Raw genomic sequence first — 20414 nt, 5'->3', positions numbered from 1 at the left:
TATCTGATTGCATTATCGTCGCGCGTGTACGTACATGTACGCACCATGAATAATTAAAAACGTCAAAGTGAGACAAACACTAATGTTGCAGGGAAAACAAACATGACCTCGTAAGGAACAAGCTCAACGCAGAGTTGTTCAAGGTGTCAGAATGCTAAAATGTGATGTTTCAAGGTCCATTCCTACAAGGTCCCAAGGAAAAAACTAGAAAGAACTATTTGATTGAGAATCAAATCAAAATTCATTAATTGTGATGAACGTGGTCTAATTTGCTGATGGTCCTGATCGCCCAATTAGACCCAAACTCAAATAAGAAAAGCCCAAATTTTGACCATTGACATAAGATTTCAGTCTCTGTTTGATCTAGAAATGGAAAGTTTTGTGAAAATTAGACAAGACAGAAACTAAAAATCAAACTTGGACCAATTCAAAAACAAAAATGCCCAAAAATTTATCCAAGATTTGGTTGAATTGCCACACATCTAACGATCTGAATGTCCACCAAATTTTTGGCAAAATTTGATCAACAGAAATGTTAAAAAGGGTATCAGAATCTGTATACTCAATTACATATCAAATCTCAAATTATTTTACATAACTACGAATTGATCAATCGTCAATAACATACATACATACAAAAAAACATACAGAGTGTCTATATCATACCTATTTCCTGGTTTTCGGCTCCTTTTTTTTCCCCTTCAACCTTTCATCATCTTCTTCGTCTCCTCCTTCTTCCTCCTCTTCTTCTTCTTCATCATCAATAAGACGAGAAGGATTAAGACGAGCCTCGTCCTTTGCCCATTCAATTACTTCTCTCACTTTCCCCTCAAATGCATCACCATCATCATGTTCTTCTTCTTCATCATGATACATGCCTGAAATGCTCCTGGGTTTCATAAGATCATATTCCTGCTTTTGATCAAGATTTGAAGACTGTCTCTTTAGAGCTGAAAACCTAGTTGAAAGATCGGCGCCCAAAATCTTCTCCAATTCCTCGTCTCCAAATCCGCTCAAGTCATCGCTCCTTTCATCTGATATCTCCTCAGGTTTAGGGTTTTGAAGTGCCGATCTTTTCTCTGCTTCCCCTTTCTCAGTTGATCTATCCTCTGGTGTAAGGTCTTGGAATGCCGATCTTTTCTCTGGCTGCCCTTCAATTTCTGATGTTTTCTCTGAATTAAGGTTTTGAAGTGGCGATTTTATCTCTGGATTAGCGTTTTGAAGAGGTGATTTAAGCCTCGAAAATCTCATGGCAAGTTCCTTATCTAGAGAAGAGGAATCAGCAGTTATATGGCTGCCTAGCCTGAGGTCGAGCTCGATCTCTTCTTGAGCAGCAGAGAGAAGCTCTGCAACTTCGGCTGAATCGCTGCTGCTTTTTAAAGAAGAATCGTTGAAGAGAGAGAGAAAGGAGTCCAGGTCGCCATGGTTAAGGGCTGGTTTCTCCCTCTTGGAATTGATGGTGCTTCTGCCTCTATCGTTGCTCATTGTTCTGGGTTTCGGACTTTCTGGATTGGGGTTCAGATCAGTTCTTTGCTCGATCTTTAACGTCGTTTAAATAAACTTTTAAGGAGACGGTTTCTATGCGGCCAGCCAGCATATTATAGAAATGCGGGCTTGGAAGTAAATATATATTTTTTAAATATAATTTGATCTTAATTTTTAGAAAATATATAATCTTTAAAAAAAAAAATTTATATAAGGTTCCAATGTTAAAATGTAGAATTACAAATGTACCTCAAAAATCCATAAGAAAAGGTTATTTTAATGATAAAAAACCTTCTAATTGACCATCTCATTATCGAGATGTATGAATATGAAAAAAAAAAGATTTTGAATCCTAAAAATAGTGTACACATTATCTAGACCGTCCATTTTTAAGATTTTTATATGTTTATAGATCTACTTGATTTTAACCCTTTTTAAAGTTTAAAATTCTATAATTATGTGTTATGATAAAATTCTATAATTATGTGTTATGATAAAATTTGGAGGTGCGTCTTAATTGGATTGTTTAAGGTTGTAACCTTCTAGAAACCACACCCATCTTTAAATCATAAATACGAAAAAAAAAAATGAAAACTAAAAATAATAATTATATTAAGAAAACATTTGGACAGTTGTATCCATATTTAAGATGGATATTTTATACCTCCGAACGCATATTATAGAAATGTGGTCTAGCCTGCATGAAACAATTTTTCGAACTTTAAACCCACTGATAGGCTACGATAAGCCAGGGCAGGCTTCCGGGTTACCCCGACCGGACGGTCGAGTCTGAAGCCTGACAGGTCATTTTTAAAATATAAAATTAGGTTTTCCTTTCAAAAAATTCAAATCGGTAGGGCGGATTGTGGGATTGTTCAGACAAGATATGTTTTGGATCGTTGGATCAACAATCAGGTAAGGTCGGGATCAGCCTAAATCAATGATCCAAAAAGTCTTACAAATTAAATAATATCAAATAAAAATTAAAATGGAGATTTATGGGGTGGGATTAAAAAACATTAGATAAGTTAGACAAAATAATATAAAAATGGGGGTTTTAGGGGGAATCGAGTCAAACCCATACCATCCCAAAATTAGTTTCGTCCCATGATTACCATCCAAATTGGTAAACTAAATAGGGGTGGCAACGGACTCGGGAGCCATTGGGTATATACTCGCCACGGGTCCGGATATGGGTCTAGCATTTGGACCCCATGGGTTGTGTGTGGGTCCAAAATTTGGACCCGAACACTATTCGAGTCCAAGGCTAGGAACTAACCTGTGCTGGTAAACTGTTAGAAATAAAATATTTTACTTTAAACCCTATTCATTTGGGTGTATTAAGAACATACAATAATAACTCGTAGCCATACAAATCGACGGCTTGAAATCTAATAGCGAGTGATTGTGACATTGTTTCCAATAATACGGGTATATGAAGGTAAAAAAAAAACTCATAGTGAAGGTGACAATGGACCTAATTAGACCCAAGACCTAACAGGTACGGGTATAGGTCCAATTTTTAGACCCGATGAGTTAGGTCTGGGTCCAAAATCTGGACCCAAATGCTATTCAGGTACGGGTCTTGGTTTGGGTCCAACCAAACCCACCCATACCTAACCCGTTACCACTACTAAATATGAATCAGAAATCTTTGAGTTTCAAAATACCGATAAAAATTAAGGTGGAAAGACCCAAGGACCACTCATGAGTCTTTCCTCGAGACTCGCTAGTCGCGACTCAGGTCGGGCAAGTCTTGGGTTAACCTCGTATTCTACATAGAAATTAGGGTTGGAAGGAGACTGAAGGCCAATTCTAACATTTCTCCTTAAATTGCTAGGGTGCGACTAGAGTATAGGCAGAAGTGAGTTCGAAATGGAGCTTAACATTTTTTAAATAATTTTAGTCCTTAATAAGAGGTTTTTTTTTTTTTTTTAAGTTGTCATTTGTGCTAACAATCAGAATGTCTCTAAATTTTATGCAAAGATGCAGTTTCAGTGCTGATGACAGCATGAAAATCTATTTCTACTCCTTTAAATAAAATTTAAAGCTTAAAAAATAATGTGAATTAAGTAGATCTATAAACATTTGAAAACTTAAAAATAGATCAGCTAGATAATATACTATTAGATGCATTATTTTTAGGATTTGAAATCTTTTTTTATTCATATTTATACATCTCAGATGATAATTTGGAAGGTTTTTAAGCATTGGAACACCTTACCGCCGCAGTATAAGGTTAATCTTATATAAGCATTTTCCTTCTTCTTTTTTTTTTTTAAAGTTGAGATTTATATAAGGTGCACCCATATATTCTGCCTAGAGATATAGTTCTGATAACAGAAATCTTATCATGTGTTGAATTGTATTTTCATATTTAGTTATGAAATTTAAAATTTCAAAAATGATATTAATCAAGCATATCAATAAACACTTAAATTTTTTGAAAATAGACGGTTCAAATACCTTGTTATAAGATGTATCATTATTAGGACTTCAAATTTTTTTCTTCATCTCTATACATCTCGGGGTCGAGATGATCAATTTGAAGTTTTCCCAACATCAAAACACTTTCTTTTAAAGATTTTTAAAGTGCACCTTACTTCATCAGTATAAAGTTGACACCTCATGTGAACTTTTTTCTTTTTACTAACACTAACTTGAGATGCTCACTCACTTACTGGATTCTGGGAGTCGGCGAATGGAATTCTAGAAGCTAGGAAGAATTCTCCCTTGTTTGACTCGGACGAGTTCCAATTCGAGCCAACCATTTTTAAACATAGGTAGTGTTAAAATCAGAGGAATCCTCCCTTGTATGCTTACATTGTGCAATCTAGGCTTTTAAAAGCCAGCTTCAGCTCGGTTAACCGGACTGTCACATCCTAGGCCAAGCCAACTCAGCGGTTCCGAGCCTACTCGGCCAGTTCTCTTAGATTAGTTTGCATTAAAACACAAAAATTGCAAAACTAAACTAGTGGGAATCATGTGATCCTAGAAGGTCTTCAAAACTAACCAGTGTACCCCAGTAGTTTCAAGCCGGCTCGGGCAATTCAGAGCTTACTCGTCAGTCTATAAACATATACCTTCCCAAAGTAAACTTTCTAGACAATTTCCCTCAAACCAAACTTTTTTTTTGTAATTTTTCTCCCAAAACTATGTTTATGCAAAACATCATATTTTTCTGGACAAAAATGCATCTATCACCCCCAAGTCTCCCACGCCCCAACGCACTATCTCTCTTCTCTCGGTCCGACATTCACCTATCTCGGTCCGGCATCTCAACGTGATTTGCCCGCAGTCCGGCATTCTAACCAAGAGGCTCGGCAACTTGTTCAAATAGTTTGGCACATCCATGTCTCGATCCAGCAGTTGTGGCTTGATCAGTCTTCATGCGGTCCGACACTTTTTGTACTCGAGCCGGCACCTTTTCTCTCAGTCTGATACTATTTGTTTCCTGTTTGACCCTATTGTGAAGCCCCAATCTGGTAGTATCATGCAATGGGTTCAGCAGTGTGCAGCCCAGTCCGACAATACCATGTAGTAGGTTCGGCAATCTTGTCCATGTCAATTCCTGACCAAACATGATTTCTTATGTATGGAAAATGACATTTTTGTCCAAAAAAAATATGACTTTTTTTCTTCTGGGGTATTTGCAATAAAATATAGTTTTCAAGTAAAAGTTATAAAAATTGTTTGGTTGGGGGGAGGTTGTCTAGAAAGTTTAATTTGGGGGGTATCTGTAATTTTGCCCTAACTTTTTTCCACATATTGATGAGCGGTTTTTCCATTGGATAAAGTTTTTATAAGGCATAGACTTTATGAAAACAAAATAAAGCTTCATGTCAAATCTTCATCTGGAAAGTACTTTCGGCAATGGAGATGATGGATCTAAAATCAATTTCTAATAATGGGAACAAGATTTGGAACTCAAAAAATGGTACAGATTTTGTGGATGTATGAACATTTATTTTTAGGGAGAAATAGATAGTCTAGAGAATTTGTTACAATATATATTATTTTTAGAGCTTAAAAATGCCAATTTTTTAACAACCATAACATTCACACTGAGATGATCAAATACTTCAACAGTAATTGTTGATTAGTTATAAGGTGAGGCTTTACTTATTTTGATAGGGTTTTAGCCCTATCAAACCATTTTCCTTTTTCATTAACCTCATTAACTGTTCTCTCCCAAGTGTCCTGCAGTACAGTCGAGCACAAGAACAGTTGTACTATTACATTTCACACGAGGACTCTTTTTTTAACATAAATACATACTACCAATCGCTTTGTTTCAAGAAAGAGTCTTTGGCTGTTGAAACATTTTATTGTCCCATTATTAAGGGGCAGAAAGCTTCCCACAATCAAAATCAGAAATTGCCAACAACTTCCTCTGCATCATCTTGGCCAACAGTCTGTCCCTCACAAAATTCATGATTCTCCCCCGGCTTTGTTGTATCGTTCCAAATACAAAAGCAAAAGTTATGATTTTAATGGCCCTCCATCTCCTTTCCTCAGCATACTTTTTCAATGCATTTTGGATCTTCTTATGTTCCTTTCCTTCATCTCCACTTAAAATGGCTTCCCCCAAACATCTTGCCAAGACTAGACCATCCTCTAAAGCTGTGCATCCTCCTTGGCCAACATCAGGAGTCATGGAATGGAATGCATCTCCGGCCACGCATACGTTCCCCTTGCATATGTTTCCCCTTAACAGACGCCACGGCCATGTGCACCTTAGAGGAGATGTTATCACATGTTGGAATTCCGTCTTCTCGATCACCTGTCGCACTTCTTCTGGCACTCCCTCCATCTTTTCCAAGATTAATTGTTTCATTTTCATGGGATCGTCCTCGTTACCTTTTTCTGCAAAAATAAATCACAATATTAGTCTCTCTCTCCCTCTCCCTCTCTCTCACTCTCATACACATGCACACGCACACGCACACACAACCACCTTGCTGGGTAGGGCTCCAAGTGAAGAACCAGTACATGGATTTGTCATTGCAGGGCAAGAACCCCATTCGAAACCCGTCACCAAAGTATTGCAAGAAATCAGGCTTGTAGTTGTGGCCACCTGGGTATTCTGCTAAACCTCTGCTGGCTGAGCGCCTCACGAAGGCTGGTTTTTCAAACCCCAACCACTTTGTTACAACTGAGTTCACCCCATCGCACCCGATCAATACCTTTAGAGAGTGGGTAAGCATTAATTTTAGAGACAATCCACTTGATACAAAATAAGCTCAAACTTGAAAAAAACAAACATTACAAGGTGATTTTACATTAGGGAAAATGAAAGCAAAATTCATGGAGCAAGGATAAGCACCAAGCCAAGATCTTAGAGGAGTGTGCTGTGAGGTTGGTGATCGCAGAATCTGGATTTTTGTATTAAGAACCATTTTAGAAAAAGAAGATAAACCTTTCTATTTACAGGAGGCTCTCTATTTTTGCTATATTTTCTTCTCTCTGACTTGCCATACTTATAGGAAGAAGATAGGCCCAACGTTCCTTTTCTCAATGGTTCTATGAGAAATTGACTCCCAAATCTCTAGGCATACTTATTCACATCACATAAATGTTAGAAAACCTTCATAAAATAATTAGTCATTTATATACGGGTGGGGTTTGTATAGAGCTCAGGCTCTAAACAATCAAATTTGAGCCCACATTCAATTAGTAGCGAGAAATGTGGTTTCAATATTGAAAATCTTTGATTAGCCTTAAAATATATTTTCGTATTTAATTATAAAATTTAAAGCTTCGAAATAGTGTAGATCGAGCAGATCTATGAAAACTTGAATAACTTAAAAAATTGATGGTCCAAAAATGTGTTGCAAGATGCACTATTTTCAAAACTTGAAATCTATTTTTTTATCAAGTCCACGCATCTTGATATTGAGATGATCGATTTGAGGATATTTGAGCATCAACACAACCTCTTCTAGTGAAACTTTTGAGGTAGGATCTAATTTAATTGTTTAGAGCCTAGGCTCTATATATACTTTTCCCTTTATATATTATACAAAAAAAACTTTAGCAATGGATAAACATAAATGTACATAGGATTCCTCCCATAAAAATAATGAGCCCATAAAAATAGGTGAGGTAATGTGAGGCCTCATGGCTACACGTGCCAACAAAAAAACACCAAAGAGATAAACTATTTAATATCTTGCCCATTTTATTCATCCTATTTAAAAAGCCAATCAAAAGATACATAATCACTACTTAACTAAGTTATATTTTTGGTGTATCTCGATAGATACCCTTTCACACTATTTTATTAAAAGAAAAGTATACTATAAGATCAGTTATATTGTCACATGGAGGTCACAATTAATATTGATCATTAGATGTGAAATTGAGCATATGCGTTGTTCCATTGCCATACCAAAAGGTCAAAAGAAATTTTTTTGAAGTCTGTGACACACCCAAACGATCAAATTTCATATATGATAGCCATAGCTGATTGTGAGCTCCTTTAACCAAAAAAAACAATGGTCTCATAATATATAATCTATTTATTAAAACGTAGAGAAATTTGAATTATGATCATTATTTTTTTGCGAATAGCCTCAAAGATTGTTAGATCCCAAGACCTAAGATAAATAGTGAAGCAATGAACAAGTTTTACCTTGGCTTTGATAATTGTCCCATCGGCTAAGTGAATAAGATAAAGAGGGGATTCGTTGTGCTTCTCTTCAATATTTACCACTTTTGCTCCAAACTTGATTGAACCATTGGGCATTTCTCTTACAAGTGCTTCCACCAACAAGTCCCTCCTCACACAACGGGTTTCAAATTCCCCACTTCATATCCCCATGTCCAAACAATATGAATACATCACTAAATTCAAGTTCTCTATATCAACAATTTCATTAAAGAAGTACAAAAAAGGGATTGCACATGGGCTGGTTTTTTAAACCGTTATAATGAAAAAGGCCCAAAATAGGTCGTTATTACTCAAAAGAACAGCCTCTCAATTTTTTTTTTTTTTTTTGTACAATTTTGCCCCAATCTGATTTTTTAATAATCGTACCGCTTGATAACATCAATTTGCCCATTTAGGCATCATTTTTTGAATGTTTAAGGCGTTCCAATGTTCGTAACATTGGACCACATTTAACCCTCATTTTTTTAAAGTTTAAGGCGGTCTAATGTTTCTAACATCAGACGGTGTTTAGACTTCAATTTTTGAAAGTTTAAGGTGGTCATAAAAAAAAACAAAAAACAATCCAAAACAAAACAAATTTAGTATGCAATGGACCGGAAGCAAACTTGGAAAAAAAAAATCAAAGGGACAAGGACCTCCATATAAATATGGCATATTTTTAGATCACACATAATAATAGTCAAATAAAATAATACAGAAGTAATTTTCCCTATAAAAAATCAGATTGCCAGCTCAAAATTTCAATTTCATAATGTGATACACTAACCAATTTAAATTCAATTATTCTTCTCTAGTCCTTTAAGTATTATAGAACCCCTAATATGGGCCAAATAGGGACTACTTTTTAGCAAACATGACTTGGTTTCTATGCGGGCAAGCCCGTATATGTAAAAATGTGGGCCTTTTAATAAATCTATTCTTGAGATGGATTTTAAGACTTAATTTTTAAGGACATGTAATCTCTAACATGGAGATCATGAATATGAATATATAAATAAATAAATTTTAAAAGCCAAAAATAATAATTCTAGTAAGAAAACATTTGGACTGTTAGTTTCTATTGTTTTTAGATAGAACACCTACTTGCATCTATTTTTAAATTGGATGCTTTACACTTTTTGGATCGCATATGTAAAAATGCGGTCCAACCCGCATGAGACAATTTTCGTTAGCAAAATAGACCTCAATGCTAGGACTCTTGGTTCAAATGTTTAACCAGGCTAAACATGAGAGGGGGGATTGACTAACCAGTTCCCATGACCTGTGAATGGCACGTATGAAGTGGACCCAACTACTAAGGAAGTGATGCTTGACCTGCAGTAAAGAAACCTGATATCAATGCTCATACTATAGAGTAATGATTTCATGCAACAGATGTATTACATATAACAAAAACAATTTTCAAAAACTATGTTAGGGTCTTTTTTTTTTATCCTAATGTTTAAATATCCATTCCAATGAACGTTCACAAAAAAAAAAAAACTTAAAACACGCCCCAGGAAATGTTTTTTAGATTAATTAATATAGGACATTCAACTTCATGAGAGGCTTAGATCTAAGCTTTTTTTTCTTTTCCAAACTTTTTAGATCTGTATTATTATTAAATTGACAATATTAAAAAAGAAAAAGAAAAAGATGATTTTAAATTCATAAAGGCCTACAATCCATCAAATAAATGGTGGAGCTTCATTGTTGGAGGGCACTCGTTTTGACCATATCGATGGTGCAAATTGAATCTTATTTTTTAAGATTAATTATGCAAAATTTGAGGTTATACAAATATCACAAACATGGTTTTCTAGCAGTGTGGTTTCATTATATTACAATGATATGGTGACATAAAATCATTCCCCTCAATATAATAGATTCATATGGCCACATGTTAATAATACGTAACTTGTCGCACACTAGACCACTATTTTTTCATTTTTCCTTTTTGAAAGGTTATCTATTACTCTCATTATATAAACGAGGCAATCTCCATGAGTACAACAATAAACAAAGATGAAGAAATAGAGAAATGCTAGTCCCTCCTATGAATGACCAACCTAGATTTTCCAAACGTAGATAACCCTCAGCCTTGGAGGACCCTACATCATCAACTACTTAAGAACCCAACTAAGCCACACAAAGCAGCTTCCAAGACATTGAACTCGCTGACCTCCTTAACTGGACCTGAACATCTCACCAGTAACCTTAATAAGGATCATCCGTTCAATAATAATCGCACAAGCCGGGGTGGGGGCGATACACAACCTGGACTAATCTAACGATCAGTGGGTATCGACACACAACCATTGGGTGTCGTGCACCATACCACCATATCATATCATGTAACAGGCATGATATGTTATGGACATTGGTTCCTCATAAAACATTCAGTTAGGTAGAAATTGCTTTGTTTGTGACTTATATGACATACAAACAACTCTTCGATTTATCTAATAATTCTATGAATCCACTTTACTTAATAAATCAATGCCTTCCCTTCATATAACTGATCAAATGACTTTTGCTTGCATAAACAATTTAGTTTTATATAACTGATCAAATCACTTTGCTTGAATAAACAATTTAGTTTCATATAAACAATTTAGTTTTATATAACTGATCAAATGACTTATGGCATCACTGAGGATATGGTCTTCAATAGAGCAAAATAGTGGATTAGAATTCGTGTAGCCAACCCCAATTAATTAGTAAAAGGCTATAATGTTAATGATGAAAAACTAATTTAGTCCCATGGCCAAAAGACAATGTTAGGAGAATTTATTTGACCCAAAGATTTTAATTTTATTCATCTCCTAAACAATTCAACATGGAAATATATTTGAATAGGATCTCAAGAAATGCTCCAAACCAGTTTTTGCTTACAATTGCTTCTAGACCATCCATTTGATAGAATATTGGGTCTAGACATTTAAGGGATCAAAATGCTTTTTATAGGGGCCTTGAGCTTTTTTTTTTTTTTGGGTAATTTAGTGGGGAAGACAAGCCTCTACCATTTTTTTTAATAGATTAGAGAGTTACATTTTGAAGGTGTTAATTGGAGTGTCAGTTATAAGAATCGATATCACAAATGGAGTCAGAGATTTTATCATAGGGCTCGTTGATACTACCACCAAGGCCCCAGGCCATTCTTGAAAGAAAGACCAATGTGATTTTGCCAGGGTATATATTTTTTTATTACTTACCCCTTTATTTTGGCAAAGATCATTTACAAGTAGTCTTATTACAATAACTCATGCTTCAAAAAAATAAAATCAACAAATCCGAGATCTTTAAAACTTTGATGCCACTAAAACCAATATTTCTTTAATCAAAGAAAATAACCACTACTTTTTTTATTTGGGAATATAAAAACAATATAATTAAATATGCAAGAAACGAAAGATATGCTGGAGATTACCTCAATCGGACTTATTATACCCCACACCGAGTCAACACCATTCGATAGCATAGGATCAATGATCAACCTTCAATCTCAACCGAGAAAGCAAGTTTAAGCCAAGCCCTCCAATAAAACTATGAACTCCCTTTTGATCACAAGACTTTAGACTTAAGTTCAAACCCTCAAGACCTAATCTAAGATGTCATCTTCTTAACACTACCCAAAGCGAGATGAGAGATAGAGAGCCCAAGAGGTAGGGCATGCCCCTCACAAAAACTAGAGAGAGAGAGAGAAACCTAGGGTTGGGGCGTGCCCCCTATGGCATCTAAGAGAGAGAGAAATTTCATGGGTAGAGTTCCTCTATTTATAGAGTAAGAATAAGATTAGGGTTTCTTAGGGTTTTTCATGGCTTGCATCTTTTTGTGAAATTGAACATGAACCATTGCTCTTGGGTGACTTGTGGGGTGAGGGATTTGATCCTTCCATTCCATAGATGAGTCATCAACATTATGGAATGTGCTAGAACCCTTATCTCTTTTCCTAAATCATTTTCCTATAAATAAAAATTAAATAAAATAATTTCAAATAAAATATTGTGCATTCCAAAATAATGCACAAGCCTTCTCATGCTTTCCAAAAAATCCATTTAAAGCTTCATCAAGCCAATTCCTTTCAAAAACACGTAATACTTTGACTACAAGTCAAAGTCTCTTATCCACTAAAAAGGAAAGCCCCCTAAATGGGTGGCGTGTGCCACCCATGAGAGGGTTTCATGGGCCCCACCATCTAGGGCATGGTGGGCCCATGTGCACAATGGAGTCCTATGCAATTTTGACTATTTAATAAAAGCATTTTCAGAATTTATTTGAATATAATATAAAATCAATATATCTGATTTGATAAATTCAAAATTGATAAATAAAATATCTTAGAGATTTATAAAAATTCAAATAATAATTCCAAAATATTGTATACCATAAAAAAACATAATTAAATTCATTAGATGGGAAAAATGTCCATATAGTCTAGGAATTAAATCAATAAACATTTGGGCACTCCACCTTCAATTGTGGACTACAATCTACACTTGCTTTATCAAATCGACCCAGTGTTTTTCATGACCCACAGTCCATGCAGGGGCTCATTAGTGAGTTACCAAAGTCTGGCCGATGAGCCAAGGGATCGTAATTCCAGCTTGTGGATTATAGGTTCTCCCTTAGAGACGTTCCAAGGTCACCTAGGCCTGATGCGACTACAGCTTCTTTATTGCATAGGGGTATCTCTCGCACATGCATAAGCTTTACCCTGAAAGGTTGTTCATTTTTCTGAAAGCTTCACCCCCATCTCTAAGGGCCACCATCTTTCTTTTTTTAACAATAATGTACGACTTATTATTAATTCATATGTAAAATACCAGATATTCAAGCAATGACACAGTATTACAGAAAAGAAGTAACTGACAGAGAGGGAGAATGGACTCCTCCTTTAACAAGAATATTAGCATCTTCATTCGCCTCTCTATAACAATGTTGGACCGTTGCCATAAAGGTTGATATAATATCCCAAATTTGATGAAAAATAGTCCTTAATCTCCAAGAGATCTTGGCCGTTCTTTTACTACAGGCACTGACATTTGCCGAGTCTCATTCGATAATTCTGTCCCCTTTCAAAGTGCATATCAATTTCAAAGATTCTAATAAACATTGTGCTTCTGCCTCATTTGTTGTTGTGATGCCACAAAGAACCGAATAAGAAAAAATAATGTGACCCAAATTATTTTTGATGAGTCCACCATAGTCGGCTGGTCTTGGATTGCCAAGTGAACTTCCATCAAAATTAAGTTTGAAGGAATTCACTGATGGTAGTATCCAAACAACCTCACTACGAGTGTTTATGGTAACATCTATAGTCGCCACTACCAAATGATTGCTAATGATAAGACTTTTAGGAATGAAGCCACTATCCTTATATGTAAGGAACTAATTGGTTGCAACTGGCAAAATATTCGATTTTAATATAAATAGATCTGCACTTATACTATCAAAAACTCTTCTATTTCTTTCCTTCCACACATTCCAAAGAAGGCTAATCCAAATAGATCTCCAAATGATAGTTTCCATCTTTGAAATATCAGGTGTGATCCATTGGTCCAGAAGAGCTCTAACATTTTGAGGCAAATGTAATGACAGATTGATGGCGAGCCCAATCCCAAAGATAAGTAACAAAAGGGTACGAAAAGAAAAGATGTTGCGAAGTTTCATCACTGGCTTTGTACATGATACATACATTGGTGACAATAAACCCCCTCTTTCTCAAATTATCAACAGTTACTAATTTATCTTGACACAGGATCCATAAGAATAATTGCACTTTAAGAGGCACATGCAATTTTAAAATTTTGAATAAACTAATATCTAATTCTCTCCAACGATCATAAAATAATAGGTTGTGGGTTGATTTAACCGAAAAGTCTCCCGAAGGGGTAAGATCCCAAATAAAGCTATCATCCATATTTGGAGTCAAATATACGTCATTCAATAATTCCAACAATGCCTGATACTCCTCAATGAATCTGTCTGTACATCTTATGTACATGCAAGGAATAGATCAAACAATATTAATATAAACACCTCCACTAGCCTAATTGACAAATGCTAGTGGGTTTAAAGCTTTTGAGAAAACCTCGAGAAAAATGTATCTCAACGGTTTATCTTCAATCTATTTGTCAAACCAAAAGAGAGCGGATTCTCCATTCCCCATTATTTTTCGGAATTGCTGTAGATTCATGGATCTCTCATAGTCAATACCTCTTCAAACATGAGACAAACTTGTATTGTTTCTTGGACTTTTAATGAGGCCAAAGTTCAAATTTATTCCATATTTTTCTCTTAGAGCAAGCACCCAGAAAAGACTTAGGTTGTGTATAGATCACCCACCCCCATTTTACTAAAAGTGCCAAGTTCTTATGTTTCAATCTCCTAACACCCAAGCCCCCCTCCTTCATTGGTCTACAAACTTTTTTCCAACTCACTAGATGATATCTCTTCATTCTTATGTCATCTCTCCACAAGAAATTTTTCATAATTCTCTCCAGTTGTTTTTCAACTTCTTTTGGCACCTTAAATAAAGACATAAAATATTCTGGGAGGTTAGATAAAGTAGATTTAATCAACGTATATATTCCCCCATAGAAGAATTTTAGCTTTCTAAGTATCTAGTTTCTTCTCAAATCTCTCTACCACCGGATCCCAAAATTTATCTTGAAGGCCTCAAATCCACTAAAGAAATTCCCAAATAAGTATAAGGTAAGGACTCAACACCACAATCTAACAAATGTAAATAAAGGTCACCATCACACCCAAGAGTCATACAGTCTCTTGGCTCACTCATCCGGGAATACTGCGACCTCATCAAGGGATGACCTATTAGAACCCTTATCGGATAGTTTTCTATGCCCAAGTAACATAGGTTTTTCTCAACCATCTGGTCGAGGTCGTCAAGCTTAGTCCGATATCAGCAAACATTAGTTACTTAATATAATCCACAATGGACCACACTCCCACTGAGTTCTTGTTCCATTATATTAAAATGTTTTATTAGAAGCACTCATAAGGCTTTTAATGACCACACTTACCGAACAATTCTTGAATCATAAGCTTTTACCAATACTATGTGCTGTACAAAATGTACAATTTTGCCCGGGGAACCACCTCATAAACCTTCGTCTATCAAGCAACCACTTCCATTTAATCCTTCGGAGACTTCTCATGCTTTTAGTGTCGCACATTTAAACATCCATGAATCTATACCTTCACTTTTTAGTTGGTAGCGATAATTATTTGGGTCGTATAAAATTAAAATGACCATGTAAAAGAAGGAGGAGTTCTGTGAATAAAAAAAAAAAAGTGATATTTTGAGATTATGAAGAGAGAGCCATCTGTGCATGTTTTTCTTCTATGTGCTTGTGGGCCCGTAGATATGTTTGTTCCTTTCACTTGTGATTTTCTTCTCAATTTTCATCTCTCTCGAAAACGCGGTTATTTGCCAATGTTAGTTGCCGAAAATTTTATACTGCGCCAATATTCGTACATCTCAATATCGAGATGATCAATTAAAGGGTTTTTCAACATTAAAACAACATTTTCCGATGGATATTTGAAATGCATCACATCTTAAGGTTGCAACCTTATATAAACTTTTTCCAATAACAAAAGGCTTAAGTTATTTTATAAAATTGTTAAAAAATATCGTTAGGGTTTACCAATTTAATTCTAAATTTTCTTCAATAATTTTCAAATTACCTTTGTGAGGGTTGGGAATCTTAAACAACCAAAGGTATTTTGGTAATTCTCACTAACTTAAGTGACATGATATAAATTACAAAACTAACCTTGATTGTCTAGGGTCTAAATAATAAAGTTGTAAAATGATTAAAATACTCTCGATGTTTCATGCTTAACAATATGGAATTAGGGGTATAATTATTATATGCTAGTTCGATACTCCTAATCAAGAATCGAACTACCAAAAATACTCCTAGTCATTAAGATTTCCAACCCAAACATACCATTAAAAAAAAAAAAGCAATTTCAAACCCTAAAAAGCGCAATTTGAGAATCTGTGAACAGTTCTTGAGGAAGTACTTTGATGAATTGATGTTTAAAAACAGAAAAAAAAAAGAAAAAAAAAAACCAGCGATAAATAGATTCTTTTGACCCCTTTAAAGATTTGTTTAATAATTTAGGAAAAGTATAAAATGGGGCCATTTACTGTTGATACAAGATGGTCACATTAATCTTGATCATTAGATGTGAAATTGGGTAGTTGTAATTATTCCATTGATCAAGCTCAAACTTCAAAATAAATTTTTTCAAACTTTGTGACACGTCCAAGCTATCAAACTTCTCATCAAATAGATATAAAGAATTGTGACCATCTTGTATCAAAAGTAAGTAGTCTCATTGTATATAATCCTAATAATTTAAGTCTTTCAATGATATTTCCCTTTTTTGGTGGGGTTAGACAAATTTTGCTAGGTCCCACAAAGCATATCCAATGGATCATTCACGATAGAATTCCAGTGACACAAGTGGTCATAGTGGTAGCAACCCCACAATCACCATAATGTCGTTTCCATTTCTACCACTAACATCACAACCTCTAACATCTTCAGAAATTTAATTCGTAATCTACTTCAAAAAAAAAAAGAAAAAAAAGAAGAGTAGCGGCATGTCTTTCCCATTAAATTACCTAAAAAAAGAAATAATTCAATCTAGGATTACTTTTAGGCCCCCAAGTTTTTGGGCATATAACCTTATCAAGGGAGAGATTAGTATAGAGAAAAAGTTTGAAAAGCATTTCGTATTTAAGATTGAATATAGACCGTCTAATTACTTTGAAATGGTCAGATATACATGATCTATGTGTTTAAGAAGTGAAATTCTCAATTAGTTAAGTAGTCATCTATTATTGGCAGATCCCAAAATTTAGATAGGAAAAAAAATCTAACCAAGGAAGTAAGGGTACAATATGCTCATGTAGGAGCATAATATAAAGGACAAAGAAAAAAGAACATAACAATGTTTTAAAAAAATCGGATGGGTGGAGTGGATCGTCTACCTTCACTACTGGTCCAAATTGATGGATGAACAATTTCAATTATTATCGAATTGTCCAAAATAATTAAAAATAAATAAAATAAAATAAAACTTAAAATAGAGGTTTACGGGGTGGGATTTAAGTGGGGACCACTGAAAACATAGACAATATTTCAACAAAAGAAAAATAAATAAAAAGGGGGTTTTGTGGGGAATCGAGCAGGGACCTATACCATTATAAAACTGATTCAATCCTAACCGATTTCGCATCCGAATCGACGACCTGAATCGAAAATCGTTAAGTTTTAAAACAGTGAGAGTATTTGTTACCTTTGAATTTTGACATGCTGTTGGCGTAGGGTGTCGGCAACACCAAGAGCTTCAAGAACTTTCCACGCATTGGTCCATACGGTGAGTGCAAACCCCGCTGTTCGTAGGGCATCATGTGACTCTAAAATCAAGCTTTTCAAACCCTGCCTGTGAAACAAGTTGCAACAATCGATCTTTGTTTGCAAAATCAAAGTAATTTGCCTATGTAATTTCTCATTCTCCCCAATGAAATTACTGTTAACATTCAAAAAAAAAAAAGGGAAAAAAAAAGAATCAAATTAATTTGCACGTCGAAAGCATCGTTATATTTGATATAACTTACTAAAATAAGCGCGTAAAATAAAGGGGGATTTTTTTTTTTGGGTAATCGAGTCATCAATGGGTCTCCAAAAATGTATGGAAACAATGGGTTTTTCAAGAAAATAAAAAGCATATGTTTGTTATATATTTCTATTAGAACATAGTTATTTAATGACCTTGACCATTTTATTTATAATATATTTACTTGAAAAAGATGTGAAGCGATTTGGTTAGGAGGTGTGATTTGATTTAATGGCCTAATACAACACCAATTAGGAGGTGTAATTTGGTTGAAGTGGAATGCTCTAAAATAATAAAAAGAATGCTCAAAAGGATATGGATGAAAGTAGTAGAAAAAAGATACGATGACTTGGCCGACTCTAAATAGTTGGAATAAGACTCGAATGATGATGATATTAAAAAAAAAAAAGAAAAAAAAGAAAAAAGAAAAAGAAAAAGAGGTATATAGATAATTTAAATTTTAAGGAGGAAGAGAAGTCAAAATCAATGTTGGATTGATGGAAAATGACAAGAACATGGTAAGATTTCCTACCCATCCTTTGCTGTACACATGAGAGAGAGAGAGCACGTGAAGGCAAGCATAGTGGAACCCTAGCTCGTGATCCGAAAATGGGTCACATAATATGTTTTTCTTTCTTGAGTCTTTCATGTTTTTTATCTTTTTATTACAATTTCGAATGATGCTAGGCTTATAATGTTTTTAAAAGAAAAGGGAAAATTTTCAGAACACCTTACAGTTATCAACTATTAAACATTTCAATCATTTATCAAAACATATCTTACATTAAATAAAAAAAAAAAAAAAATATAGACAATGAGGCTATTTATCTTTAGTACAAAGTGGTCACAATTAATCTTAACCAATGTATGTAAAATTGGGTGGCTGCATTTATTCCATTGATCAAGCTCAAAGTTTATAAAAAAATAAAAATAAAAAATAAAATAAAAAATAAAAATTTGAACTTTGTGCTAGGCCCCAGCTATCAGATTTCACATCAGATGGTATCCAATAATTGTGACCTCTTTGTACCAAAGATAAATGGTCTCATTATATACAATCCAATTAAATAGTTCATCTTTTGAGCCCTTTTAGATAAATTTTCCAAAAAAATGTCGTTGTGTCCTCCGACTCGGGTTCTTGCACAGAAGAACCAGGCATGACTTCATGCTTTTAAGAAATATTTGAAATCCATTATCATCCATTGATATATATCTAAAATAATATGTTTTAACTTGTCTCTAGTCTCAGACTCAGCCTTGGCTCAAGTACCTCAGCTGAGTCCGCCGAGTCTGAGTGGACTCGGCCAAAGTAGAGTACAATGCCAAAAAGGCCCTAAAAAAAGAAACAAAAAAAAAGAAAAAAAAACAAAACAAAACCGGGTTCACAATAAAATTAAAATTGTAAAAGTGAAAATACTAAAGAATAAAGACTAACAGAAAGTCCAAAAAAGCTAAAAACAAAACATAAAGTTGTATTCAAATTTATGGTAAGATACATTTGACAAAAACCTCACAAATCATTGTAAAAGAAGTCGATATTACACATATGATTTCTATACATCAATTCAGCATTTTTCTTATTTTTTATAAGCTCTTATTTTTTTCTAAGTTGCCCGATTTACACGTGAGTACTTGGCTCAGCAAAGAGCCAAGCCTCAGTAACTCAGGCATGGACTCAGCCGAGTTTTTGAATCATTGAGCCTATTACATCGAATGACTTGTCACAATTTTTTTTTTCTTTTTCTTTTTTAATTATTAGTATACCATACTTTACACAATTGGGTGTGTAGTGTTCAGAACGTGTTCAGAACAACTGAGAGACATTCAACAAAAAAATCATGTTACATACATATCCATTGCCAATCTTGAAAGTAAACAGTGGATCATTCATATCTAAACCACCATGAGTATACCTCATTTTGTCATTTACAGTGATAATAATAGCATTGATTATGGGGTAGAGAAATTGATATGTACCTGTGGAGTCCTAGAGCAGTGGCAAGCCCTGCAATCCCAGCCCCAACAATGACAATATCTTGCTGCAAATCCTCATCCATTTCCTCTCCTCTCCTTACCAACAAAGAAGAGCAAGCATATATAGGCATCATAGATTCATTTCTGGATTCTCCTTTGTCATGGCTTACGTAGATACATATATGCCAAGGGATTTGTTTAATGATTCACCACATGACAAAAATCCGGCGGCTTGGATTGGGTCCGCTTTGATATGTTAACAGTGGGAATGGAGGGTTGAACATTATGTTGAGGCATCTGCCCCTGATCGTCAATGTTGATCTTGGTTTTAAAATATTGCGCTCCCAACTAACATTAAAAAAAAAAAATGAAGAGCATGAATATTATGCTTCCTATATAGCAGACTTTATTTCTATTCCCTCCATCAGATGACTACTTGGAAAGATTTATTCTCAAAAATAAAATTTAAAATTTGAGTTTTCAAGATCTCACTTTTTAAAAATTGGACGGTTTTTTTTTTTATTAAATCTTGAGATATTATTTTTTTTAAGTGCTTAGAGGTGCTATTAGGAATTTTCTTATTGAGGTTAATCTATGTGTTAAATATGTTTTGTCTCCAAAATTTGGGGTCCTAAAACTAAAC

The 20414-nt window shown here is 34.7% G+C and overlaps 2 protein-coding genes across 2 annotated transcripts; both read right to left on the bottom strand.

The window, feature by feature from the left end:
* Positions 1–506: 506 nt before the first annotated feature.
* Positions 507–1527, bottom strand: LOC148780393 (uncharacterized). Its single transcript, XM_088846326.1, has one exon. It carries the CDS (start codon positions 1483–1485, stop codon positions 667–669), a length of 819 nt encoding a protein of 272 aa, XP_088702452.1. The 5' UTR covers positions 1486–1527; the 3' UTR covers positions 507–666.
* A 4036-nt stretch (positions 1528–5563) lies between these two features.
* On the bottom strand, positions 5564–20095 carry LOC18424361 (monooxygenase 2). Its single transcript, XM_006828950.4, has 6 exons — positions 19775–20095; positions 17477–17623; positions 9407–9472; positions 8120–8294; positions 6443–6671; positions 5564–6351 (listed from the first exon to the last, which is right to left on the bottom strand). The coding sequence occupies exons 1-6, from the start codon at positions 19903–19905 to the stop codon at positions 5825–5827; spliced, it is 1275 nt and encodes a 424-aa protein (XP_006829013.2). The 5' UTR covers positions 19906–20095; the 3' UTR covers positions 5564–5824.
* Positions 20096–20414: the final 319 nt, after the last annotated feature.

Source organism: Amborella trichopoda, chromosome 9 (assembly GCF_054954075.1).
Source record: "Amborella trichopoda isolate Santa Cruz 75 chromosome 9, AtrichopodaSantaCruz75HAP2 v2.0, whole genome shotgun sequence".
NCBI lineage: Eukaryota > Viridiplantae > Streptophyta > Magnoliopsida > Amborellales > Amborellaceae > Amborella > Amborella trichopoda.
This window is presented reverse-complemented; position numbering and strand designations above follow the sequence as displayed.

Bases quoted from the DNA above. Each gene is read 5' to 3' on its own strand.
- LOC148780393 (XM_088846326.1), bottom strand. From the start codon at position 1,485: ATGAGCAACGATAGAGGCAGAAGCACCATCAATTCCAAGAGGGAGAAA.
- LOC18424361 (XM_006828950.4), bottom strand. From the start codon at position 19,905: ATGATGCCTATATATGCTTGCTCTTCTTTGTTGGTAAGGAGAGGAGAG. The intron at 8,295-9,406 runs GTTAGTCAATCC...GGGGATATGAAG, and splicing joins TTCACAGGTCATGGGAACTG to TGGGGAATTTGAAACCCGTT. The intron at 6,672-8,119 runs GTAAAACTTGTT...CACTCTCTAAAG, and splicing joins GGACAATTATCAAAGCCAAG to GTATTGATCGGGTGCGATGG.